Source organism: Lithobates pipiens, unplaced genomic scaffold (genome assembly GCF_037356315.1).
Source record: "Lithobates pipiens isolate NorthernLeopardFrog02 unplaced genomic scaffold, aLitPip1_a1.2 Scaffold_16, whole genome shotgun sequence".
Taxonomy (NCBI): domain Eukaryota; kingdom Metazoa; phylum Chordata; class Amphibia; order Anura; family Ranidae; genus Lithobates; species Lithobates pipiens.
The window spans coordinates 161111931-161124420 of record NW_027507748.1 but is presented as its reverse complement, the minus strand read 5'-3'; the positions used below and the strand labels follow the sequence as shown (position 1 = coordinate 161124420).

General features: G+C 39.3%; 1 protein-coding gene across 1 annotated transcript in view; it reads left to right on the top strand.

Annotated features, from left to right (window-relative positions):
* The window catches only part of MBTPS2 (membrane bound transcription factor peptidase, site 2), a 91543-nt gene extending 86462 nt beyond the window's left edge, over positions 1-5081 (top strand). The window contains exon 11 of the mRNA XM_077480710.1: positions 814-5081. Within this exon, the coding sequence (XP_077336836.1) occupies positions 814-1036 (223 nt within the window). The 3' untranslated portion in view covers positions 1037-5081. The remainder of the gene's footprint in view (positions 1-813) is intronic.
* Positions 5082-12490: the final 7409 nt, after the last annotated feature.

Below are 12490 nucleotides of genomic sequence, written 5' to 3'. Positions count from 1 at the left end.
AGCACGTACTACGGTGTGGGCACATGGCACCGGTGCAGGTGTCGATCATAGCTGCAACACTGTTGTCCACCAGGGGATAGAAGCAGTAAGCAAGCTATACTAACAAAAAAAATGTTTTTTTTTTTTTCTTATAACGTATAAATAAGAAATTAGAAGGTACATTGGGAGACCACAAGATCATAACACATCTAAACATATTAAAACAATAGTACCAGTGTTCAGACAAGCCCAAGTCCAAGCACTGGTTCTCTTCCCTCTGCTGGCCCCCCTTTCCCCCCTTGGAGCACCCCTTCTATCTTTAGATTTAAAAAACAAAACAGCATACATACCATTTGTTTCAGGTATCCCAGACTGGTGACCTCACAGGTTCTCTTCACCCTGTTGTTCCTCCAAGAGATCCTAAATTCCTCAGAAAGCAGCACCACGTATTGACATGGCGCTTATCTCTGCACCATTCTCCTGTGAATCCACAGTCGGGAGGGTGGAGCCTTAATGCTCTGATTCACAGCAGTTAGGTTCAATGGCATTGGGCATTTTTCTACCAAAAGGATTATTGGCGTTACATCGATGGATGAGTAAGTGTGTGAGGGCCAGTCTTGGAGATTGGGTGAATATAGGAGTCGGAGCTGGTTTTTTTTTTTTTTTTTGTATTTAGCCACTGGGGATCAGACTTTTTATTAAATGTCCAAACTAGTACTTGTCCTTTTAAACTGTTTCCTTGTTTTATTTTTTTATGCCTACATCTATTATTTTTTTTCTTTGTATTGCTTCTTTATATTCCAATTTGGTTGTTTTATGCTTAATTGCTTTCAGATATGTAATTTCCCTCTCTGGGGCCTTGGCGGTGGTCAATGCAGTGCCATGCTTTGCTTTAGATGGACAATGGATACTGAACTCTTTCCTTGAAGCCACATTAAGTTCTGTTATAGTGGAAAAGGAGAACAGAGAGCTTTTGGGTTTTTTTATCCTGCTCGGAGGCACCGCCCTACTGACTGCCAATGTGGTACTTGGACTCTGGATGGTGACGGCTCGGTAGCCTTGTTTCAGTTTTCAATGGCAACTTTTAAGAAACTGTAATTTCTGGATAATCGTACTCAGTTTAATGAGAACTACTTTTATGAAAGATGAATGGTTAATTGTTATAATTTTTTTTTAAATGCAGAATGAATTGGACCAAAACAGCAAAGGTTGTTGACCTTGTTTAGAGGCTAAGGATTTCATGTCTGTTTAGGTATTACCCCTACAGATACATATGACATACAAACATTGAGTTTAGCAACCGAGTGAGACCAGGATGGAGCACTTTGACAACGAATGAAGTCTACTATGTAAATTGGCCACATAAAACAACCCCAGTGCAGTTTTATCAAAAAACGTTTTACTCCAAAAAAGGAGTGCATATACACTGAAAGGACCAATGTCCTCAGGCATTACTCACAGAAACCAATAAGACTCTTTCCAAAAGTTAAATTCTGATTTGTTGATATCTGCACTTGTACTTAAAGTGGTTGTAAACCCCATTTATGAAATTTGACGTAGGCACATATGTCTGTAGTGTTTACTTATCTCTCTCCAAAGCTCTAAGGGCCATGTCTTTATGCTGCTCCGTTCCTCTGTTAGCATGATAACTTCTGACAAGCTCTCAGACACACGAGATAAAAGCAGCTACAAATTTATGTTGGGGAGGGAGCTTAGCGTTAGATAAGCAGAGAGTTTGTCTATTCACAGTACAGCTTTACATGTTCTTTTGTTCCTCTGCCTATGTGGAGGAGGGTGCCTTTCCTCCAGTTAACTCTCACACAGTGTAAGCCCAGACTCCACACCCACTGCTGGAAGATGAAACAAGGTTTGTAACACAACCTGCACTTTCCAAAGAGTGTAGAAAGGGAAAGACAGCAGATATACATGTAAAACGTATGTAGGGAGATCTTTTGTATCTCTGTGTATCACCTGAGGCTGTTCACGTCACTTGATATAGAAGAGGGTTTACATCCACTTTAACACTTTGCCTTTCGTACTGATTATAAGAAAAACCTGTTTCACAGAGTCTCAATGCTTGCAACAAATAACTATAGATGGATGAAAAAAAATGGTTTAATGTGTGGCTACTGGTCCTTTTTAGAATGTCATGAATTAGGGGATTTGAGCCAAAGATGGTTAAATGCCAGTATAGTTTCGAACACAAATTCATATGAAAATCCTCCATACATGTGACGACTGGACGAATGTTGTTCAAAAATAGTTAAACATTTTGTTTGTTTCTAGTGTGTGTACTTGACTTTACTGAATGAAAACCACATGAAGTGTTAGAAATTTGTTCTTTCAAGAAGAAAAAATTTCCATCCTGCTCCTTCAAATTTTTTTGTAACTGCAGTCGAAAAGGAATGCCGTTTTAGCCCATTATTGATTAGTAAATCAATGAACAATCTTGAACTGAAAATTTGTGTTAGAAAATCGAATAGTGTATACTCAGCTTAAGACAAAAAGTAAAAGTATTGCAATAGGATTTTCATTTACTTTAATGTGTGTAAACTCTACTCTCGGACAGTATGAAGTGATATAAGGAAGTGGGCACAGACCTAAAATAACTCAAGTTTTAATGTGGTGTATAGAATGATTTAAACTGCTTCTTATTTTAAACCAAAAATGAAACTGATGGACAATGTTGTCATTGTTAAAGTTTTTGTGGTAAATAATTTGTGTGGACGTATTGTTTAAAGCTGAATTCTGGATATGATTTTTGTTGTATAGTTACATTGGGCCAGCCCCGAACAATGTGAGTATGTATATCTAATAACTGAGCAATCATTCTAGAACCCGCAAATCACTGAAGTAGTTGGCGCTACTACGGGGAGACCAGCAATATTCCAGATCCAGTGCCAAGTGGCTTCTCTTCTGCATAGTAACTACAGAGGGTAACTTGCTTGGCACTGAAACCATTCACAGAATGACTGGCGAAAAACAAGGCGTTTTATGATTGTAGGTGTGGATCATGATGTAACCACCCCGCCTCTCCACGTTGTCTGAAAAGAGAATGCCTTGCGTTTATTAGAAAAACATACAAGGTGCTCTATGAATAGTAGTGGTGCCAAGCTGAAGGGTAGCTGCTTTGCACAAGTCCTGAAAGATCAATTACATTTTGCAGCTTCCAAAGTGCTTGCTCGGATATGAGATGTACATACTTCCATTGGTTCAAGCTGGACCAAACGTATGGATGTAGCTGTGCAGTAAAAATCATACCTAGATTTCAGCTTTAAAGTAGGATTCCAGCTTTATCTCTTTAAATAGTTAGTTTGTTTGGACCAAGCTGACCCAAACTAACCATTTATATTACAAAGCTATGCAGCTGCTGGATGTTCTGTAATATACTGAAGTAGAATTGGGTACAAACAGTACGCTGCACTGTATTGTGGTAGCAGACAAGAAGTTGTCCATACTGCTGCCAGAATACAGAAATACAGAATTTAAAGAGGGTTGGACTAAGTGGTTCAATGTCATTCAGGAGAAACCTTGTACTTTTATAAATGAGAAACAATGCTTCCTCTGATTGGCTGAGATGGAAGTTATGACATCATCCGTCTGCCTCTCCACCTTGGCTGCATCATTTTGGCATTGAAATAGTTTGTTTGGGCCAGCTTGGCTGGAATTTTACCTAAATATAACTGTAGGCAATAATGGCTTCCACACCACCACATATATGCAAACCTAGGTACCTGCTGCAATAATTTAGCTTCTGCAGGTCCCCAGAAAGACACCTTGCCCACATTATTTATATCTACAGATGACACCCCCACTGCGTCAACCTCTGGGGGTGTCTCATGGTAGCTTAACATCTTTTCAGCCATTATTTAATTGTGTTTTGTGATTACCCTCTCATATATTTCACAATCATAAAACCAAAAAAGATCTTCAAATTATATCTGGTCTTAAAACATTAGGATTGTTTCAACTTTGTCTAATATTAGTGCTAGAAAAAGTTTATTTGTATGCTGTCTTTACGGTCTTAAGGATTCTATACAATTTTAGCTGCACTTCATGTTTTTGCTATTCATAGCAATATATTATACCGTAATTTGGAGAAGAAAAAGACGTATTGCATTAAATTACTGTTTTTGAATACTAAGAGAAAAATGACCCCCAAAATAAGAGAAATCAGGTTTGCCTATCCTGCTGCCCCATACTCTGATCTTCACTTAGGCTGGGTTCATACTGATGCGGCTGCGGCTCCCAGCAGGGGGTCCGATGTGTCTCTGTACACTGATTCAGGTGCGAATCGGGTCTGAATTTTTGCCTGAATTTGCACCTGAAAAAGAGCCAAAGACGCACAGGACCCGTTTCCAATGCTATGTGAACTAGCTCTTATTGAGAGACGGTCAAAGACTCCTGTCATGTGAATTTGGTGCAGGGAAACCCACAACCAATTTCCATCAGTGTGAACCCAGCCTCAGGGTTCTTTCACACTGGTGTGTTACATTAGAACCTAACTGGGATGTACACATGCCATGGCAATGATGCTTTGCACCCAAGGCACCTCCTGTCAGATTTGCCCATTGAGATCAATGGGGTTGCAGCGCAAACCAAACGCCTGACTTGCCGTTGCGGTGTGGTCACGCAATGTAAAATTGCCATTCAATGTAAAAAACATAAGAAACAGATGTCAGGAGGCACTACTGCCAGTTGCTGCTTTACTGCCCTCTAAAAAGAGATCCACCACGGACCAATTTTCAGATGACAATATACTAGCTGCCGGCCTGAAAGTGCCATAATCATTAAAATTTGCTCTTGATGAGCTAATCCGTGAAAGTTTGTTGCAAAGTTTTTTTCAGATTATCGGTCTAAAATGTTTTTAAATGATTTGACTTTAAATGGAAAGATGTATTTACGATATGTAATCCACATCAGATGATTACCTATCGCATCGCAGTATTGAGCAAGGGGCTTCAATACAAACAGCAGATTCAGGGTGGATCATTTATTTTTGTGACGGTTTGGGTGCAGAGATTTTAACCACTTCGTTCAGCATTGTTCATTTTTGTGCAAGTTTGTGTAATTAAATGTGTTATAAATGTTTGGTAATATTATTGTGCTATTATTGGTGTCATTGTTTTCTTTTCATCATTATACTGTGCTTATGTCATTATAGTATTAGTAACATGGATTACTCTCCATTTAAGGGTTAGGTTTAGGGGTTAGGATGAGGTTAAAGGTTAAGTTTACTTTACGGTTAGTAGTTAGGATAATCCCTGTTTACTTAGTTTAGTGTTGTCATTGTCTGCACTCCCCGTGCCGTAACTTTTGTATGGGGGGAAAAAAAACTGTACACAATCAGACACCAGATTCACACCAGCTAGCAAAATAATAATTGCCCTACTTTTGAGGAAAGTAGACAATGCACTATACTGTTTTTTTTCTTATAGAAGTTACATTGTTTTAAAAATATACATATCTATGCCCCCCCCCCATTGACCCAACCCCACTTCACCCCCATGGGGTGTATCATTAAGGGCCTTGCACACGATCATATACAAGGCATATGGGCATACAGTTTACATTACGGCTGTTGTAATGACACCCAGCTGCAGCTTAATTTTTTTTCTTAGCCCTTGTATACACGGTCGGAGATTCCGACAACCAAATCCGTCGGATTTTGGCCGAAACTGTTGCATACACACGGTCGGACAAAGTTGTCGGAAAATCCAACGTGATTATGTTATTTCGTTACGACGGGACTACGTTCACGCTAGTAGCCAATAGCTTTGGTGTAGGAATTTGATCTGAGCATGAGTGGCACCTTGTCCGATCGGAATTCTCTACACATGATCGGAGTATGTTCAATCGGAGCATTTTGTCAGAAAATTTTACCAACAAGTTGGAAAACTTGGTCCGACGGAAACAGTCCGCTGTAGACCACACACAGTCGGAATATCCGACAAAACGCTCCGATTGGAAACATTCCGTCGGAATCTCCGACCGTGTGTACAAGGGCTTAGACAGGCATCACAAAAAAAACACTGTACGCAGTTACATTCACTTAAATATCAGCATGCGTTAAAGTGTATTTTTCAAATCCTATAAACACGAGTAAATACAAATAAAGCAATCGGCGGAAAAAAATCATTCCTAATAAAACTAAAAACGAATGCAGCTAGCACAAAAAGATCATCACATAATCCAAGTAAAATGCATAAGGTAAGGTGCAGCGCAAGAACAGGTAAATTAAAAATAGAATGATAACTGCAGTATTAAAAAAGCAATCACAAAAAAGTCCAACAAGAGAGGGGAAGAGGACTAAAAGTCTCAGCAAGCACCAAGAGGATTCCACGTTACAGTCGCACAATTCAAGGAAGATAATGGTGGCAGACCCTCCACCTTCAGAGCAACCGCTTCAATCACCTTAAGGACTGGATCACTGAATTAACAGATGGTCAAATAGGCAGGTCCCTTCATAGGGTAGATGATCCAGGCAAAGACAGGAACTCCAGTTGATCCCCCGGGATATACAAAAGGTGAAGCATAAACAACTCTTAAGTGCTCACTGTGGATCAGTTACAAAGCAGATTTATTTTAAAAATGGTTACTCACAAACGGCTGTTTAAAAAAAACAGCATTTCCATCACAGATGGCTGAGTGGTGTGTAAGATGCAGGTCGGCAGCGGGTGACATCAGCTTGTAGCTCTTCCCCCATACGCATTACGTTCATAGAACTTCATCCACCCCACTGAAAATAAAAATAAAAGCTTTGCCTTTTATTTCTACTTTAACAAAGAACATTTCTGCCTATACCGCCTATAACAGAACACCAATAATAAGTGATCCAGCCACCCATTAAGAAATCTAGGATAATTATATCACACATCGTCACTAGTAAATGACTTCTATTTCTGTTCACATATGTGATAATTGCTTTGTGATTCGTTTGATTTCATGTTGTCTACCTCAATCTCTGAATTTCCTTGAAATGTATTTCTAAATTATTACTGCTGTCTCAATATATTTGTAGATTTTGTTGTTTCAGAATTACATTAAATATAGGTAACTGGAATGTTTGCTGAGGTTTATTTTTATAAAATTAAAATGATCCTTCATGCTTCTAAGAAACTAAATTGAATCTCCAGCACAAACTTTTTTTTCTTTTTTTAGTTGTTAAAAGATAGAGGAGGTGAAAGGTGCAATTTCACCTTTTAATGACTAGTCCTGACTATTATCTTATTATCTAATTACCTTATCGGCCGATTCTGTTGCTTTCACACCCAAATATATTTCTATGCATATGAAACCATGTACTTGAATAATTGACACTGCAAAGTTGCTCCGTACACTGTTCAGTTTATTCTGGCTCAGACAAGGTGTTAAAGTGGAGCGCCACCCAAAAAAAAAATGCATTAATAAAATGTTAAAAATAAAAAATATTTTTTTCACTTACCTGAAACGCTGTTGCTAGGCAGTCTTCCTAATCTGCCTCTTCCTATTCCGCTGCTTTTTCTCCTTTTCGGTGAGTGGCCCCGTTGCCTTCTGGGACATGTGTGTCCCCCAGAAAACAATGGGCCATTCACAAAGCGCTGCGCGACTCACGCATACGCAGTAGGAAACGGGCAGTGAAGCCGCAAGGCTCCACTGCCTGTTTCTTTCGTTAGGATGGAGGCGCCGGCAGCCGATCTGATGGACGGATCGGCCGACATCGTGGGATCGTTGGACAGGTAAGTGTCCTTATTAAAAGTCAGCAGCTACAGGGTTTATAGCTGCTGACTTTAAAAAAAAAAAAAAATAGCGGCCGGAACACCCCTTTAAGTATGGATGAAAGGTGGGCGTTACTGACCATCTTCCAATAAGTGGTACATATTCAAATTACACATTTCCTTTTAACATGCAATCAACCAATTATAGTCATTAACTCTTTAAACAAACCCATCATGTCACATTATATTATGTCACCCAGACAGATATAACTTAAGACTATCCCATGACAACTAAAGTCCCCTAAGTCTGGTTTCAATTTCAACACAAGTTCACTTCTTAAACAACAATATATATTTACTTGATCAGCAAAATGATAGCTTTAAAGGCGCAGTTTGTGTATTAGATCGCAAAATACAAGGGGGCTTTTTACATGACTTTCAATCCTCTCCTTTGTCACAAACATGACAATCACAAACCCTCTTGCCCTCGACATTCACCTTGACTAATTTCCCTTAAATGTACCCCTATCCTAAGCATGTCAAAATAGGGAATAATAAACACATCAGAATTAGTAGATATTAAAATCTTGGCTGCATAGCAATTGTCCATGAAATCTAAAGGGGGGAAGGAGGCGCGACAGTCCATAAAAACAAATGGGAGGGGAATGACAGCCTTTAGACCAAATAAAAATAGTCTCAAAGAAAAACACACAAAAAAAGTCTCTTGTATGGCTTATGAATGTCCATAAAATTAAAAAAAGGAAAAGGAAAATGTCCACATTATAATTCTCATTCTCCTAAACTTTTACCAAACTTTTAGTTAGATTCTGTACTCATCCACATAAACAGAGATTCTCCACCCCAAATCCTGCATCTTTTTAAGGACAGAACTCAACATCTACATACCTACTGGAACTGATGCATTGGGCTAGACTTGGGTCTTTGGGCTGGCATCTGGATCTCTCCCTTGTGATGCTCACTGGAATTTCATAGACCTTGGGCGTGCGTCATTGGCTAACCATCAAGGTGTCATTTCCAGGAACATTTTCGAGCAGGAGTCATCTCATCTCAACACCTCCCATGGCATTAGAGCAACAAAAGATGGACAATGAAGATTTCCATGTAAAAGTTGTAGTAATTTCTTCAAATAACTTGACATCCGAATAGGGCATGGGGTAGGGTATGAAGGGGGGCGCATTTCTTCATATGCATAGAGCTGGGGTTGAATACTGGCTGGGTGGATACTCCTCATCCAATATGGATAACCACAGAATCTACCTGATCAATTTAGGCTTTAACCATATTCCTCGTTAATTCAAACATAAGTCCATAAAGCATGCAGAAATAAAATGTTTCTCAGCAACATTTTTCATTATATGGATTCAATATTTTTAACTATATTTAGCTAAACATTTTTCCCAGATCCAGTATTACAGCAGGATTTCAACAAAACATAAACACCTTTAGTTCCTTCTATCCCTGAGACTGTGAAGTCAGCCCCCCAACTTTGCAAATATACTTGACCATCAGCAACAAACAAAACATTGATGAATAAACAACATTACATCATTAATACTAGGAGTACACAAAGCCGGATCCTGGCAGGAACTCAGACACAGGATACCCGGCATCCATGTTTCCTTCACAGGACCCATCACAGGGGAGAGCAGCACCCCTGCTCCAATTGCCACCCGGAAGGTTTGTGCAGACTCCAGCCCTTTTCCAATAGGTGTCCCCTCATTCTATATGGGTATATCAATCTGTGAAAAGGTACATCATAAAATTTCGAACAATTTCAGAATAATGTTCCTCAATGTAAAATTGCACAGAATTTAAATGTATCATCACCTACAGTACATAATATCATCAAAAGTTTCTGAGAATCTGGAGAAATCTCTGTGCGCAAGGGACAAGGCCGAAACACAATATTTGATGCCGGTGATTTTCGGGCCCTTAGTTGATTCACATTAAAAATAGGCATGATTCATTTAAAATTTTGTGTGTGAAACTGTTCTGTGGTCAGACAAGCTGAAATTTGACATTCTGGCAACCATGGACACCACGTTCTTCAGACTAAAGAGGTAAGGGACCTTCTGGCTTGTTATCTGTGCTGAGTTCAAAAGCCTGCATTTCTGATGGTATGGGGGCACAATAGTGCGTATGGAATTGGTAGTTTAAACATCTGAAAAGGCATCATCAAGGTTGAAAGATATGTCAAATTTTAGAGCAGCATATGATTTCATCCAGATAACATATTTTTCAGGGAAGGCCTTGCATATTTAAGCAAGACAAATACTGAACCCTATACTGCATCTATGACAACAGCATGGCTTTGTAGTAGAAGAGCCCGGGTGCTTAATGGGCCTGCCTGCAGTAAAGACCGTTTATCAATTGAAAATATTTTGTGCATTTTGAAATTAAAAATAAGACAAAGAAAACACAGGAGCAATTAGAATCCAATATCAGACAAGAATGGGGCAACATTCCTCTCCCAAAACTCCAGCAACTGGTCTCCTCAGTTCCCAGAAGAAGAGGATAAGCTACACCATGGTTAACATGGCCCTGTCCCAACTTTGACGCATGTTGCTGCCATCAATTTTAAAATATTTTTTTTTTTTATCCTTAAAATTTGTAAATTTTCTCAGTTTAAATATTTGATATTTTCTATTTTCTACCATATCTGGAGAGAGCTATAACTTAAAATGTCATTGATGCTAGTATAATAACTGGTCCTGGCATGTCCTGGGCACCCAGCTAATAACCTCTGGGTTCATTTGCGTCCTAAGCCTACCTGAGAGACAACTGAGGCTCATGTGCTGGGCTCCAAGTAATGCCATGGTCACCCTTTTGAGTTAGATTTATTTTCCTTTTTTTGTGTTTACAGTTCTGCTTTAAAAAGGAAATGGTGTTTACAGATTAGTGGAGGCAATTTCCCAATGGCTAAATTTATACCTCATTGTTTTGAATGCTTCACTCCCTCTCTTATTAAATTCCACAGTGAAGAATCTCATTATCAAAACATTTTGAACATATGCCAGACAATGATCCCCTACTAACATGGGAAGCCCATAAACCAGTACTAAGAGGTTTGTTCATAAAACATGGGACCAGGATGAAAAGAGATTGAGAAAGTAAAAAAAATGAAGATGAAAAAAAACAGTCTGCTAGAGTAAATTCTCTTCAAACATAAAATAAACCCAGACCCTAGCAACCTCTCTTAGCTTTCAGTTAAAGTCGTATCTTTTTTAGAGCGAAGGCTACCTTAGCTAGATGTTGGAGGTCATTTTATAAACATGGAGACTTATGCGGTCATCTCTTACCTAAAGTGGACTATAGATGGAGTGATTTCCTTTCCTGTGACCACAGGTTGCTGTATTGACTGTGTTGATGGGGGAATCCCTCCCGCCCGTGAGCCATCCTGACCGGGAGAACACAATGTGACCCTTGGATATAATCACATGAAAAATTTGACAGACTGGTTGAACCCAAGTTGATCCATTGAACAACTTGGGCACAATCAGCCTTCCCATACATGGTTCGAATCTCATCTGGTTCAGCAGAGACTGGCTGAGATTCGAACCCTCACTGGCCGGCTTAACACTCGAAGGGAACAATGCTCCCAGGCATACATTAGTATCAAAACCTCATCACATGACAAACAGGTTAACCTCCCTAAGGAAAATGCTAACCCCTTCAGCACGTTCTAGTTTGCAAATTCCTCATCTAACCCATGCATGTTATTAGTGATGGATGCAGATATTCAACTGGGTCTGGTCCTTCTTGAATGCGGTCTTAGAATATATAGACCTGGTAGACAATATGTTATGGTGGATCCAAGCTATCTACTCTAAGCTCGTGGCCCGAGTAAAGGTAAAGGACATCTTTTCAGACTCCTTTAGAATTTGTAACAAAACACATTAGTGATGCCCTCTTACCCCACTACTTTTCATACTCTCTTTAGAACCCTTCTTGTACACAATATCTTAACATAAAAGTGCTCCAAATACAGTATAGAGAATATAGGATATCTGCTTATGCAGACAATATGCTCTTTGTTTCACTTCCTAACCTAATGGCCAGATTCCAATCTTAAGCCCCGTACACATTGATCGGAAATCCGATGAGAGCTTTTAGTTGGATATTCCGAGCGTGTGTATGCTCCATCGGACTTGATTGAGAGCAGGTTCTCTATTTTTCCGACGGAAAAAGTTCCGATTGGAAATTCCGATCGTCTTTAGCAATTCTGACATGCAAAATTCCTATGCATGCTCGGAAACAATTTGACGCATGCTCGGAAGCATTGAACTTCATTTTCTCGGGTCGTCGTAGTGTTGTACGTCACCGCATTCTTGACAGTTGAAAGTTCAGAGAACTTTTGTGTGACCATGTGTATGGCAAGCCAAGCTTCAGCGTAATTCCGTCAGAAAAAACATCCAAGATTTTTCCAACAGAAATTCTGCTCGGGTGTACGAGGCATTATAGCAAACTGCCTAACCTTAAAATATGTTTTTCAAAAATCAGAGGTGCTCAATGTCACTATCCCTTCCTCCCAACTTCAATCCAATTTTAAATTTAAATAGGCACTAACAGCTACCCAAAATGTCTGCATTATTATAGCCAGACATCTTCATGGGACATACTGTCACAGACATGAGACATAAGATAAACTCCCCTTCGTTATTAAAAAAAATGTTCAATCCTTGCTTAAAGTGGTTGTAACCCTAAAAAAATATATATATTGATCCTGTTCCTTTAAAGCATGTTATACAGCAGATTGCTGTTTCATTTGGTCCCTTGTATAATCGAAAATACAT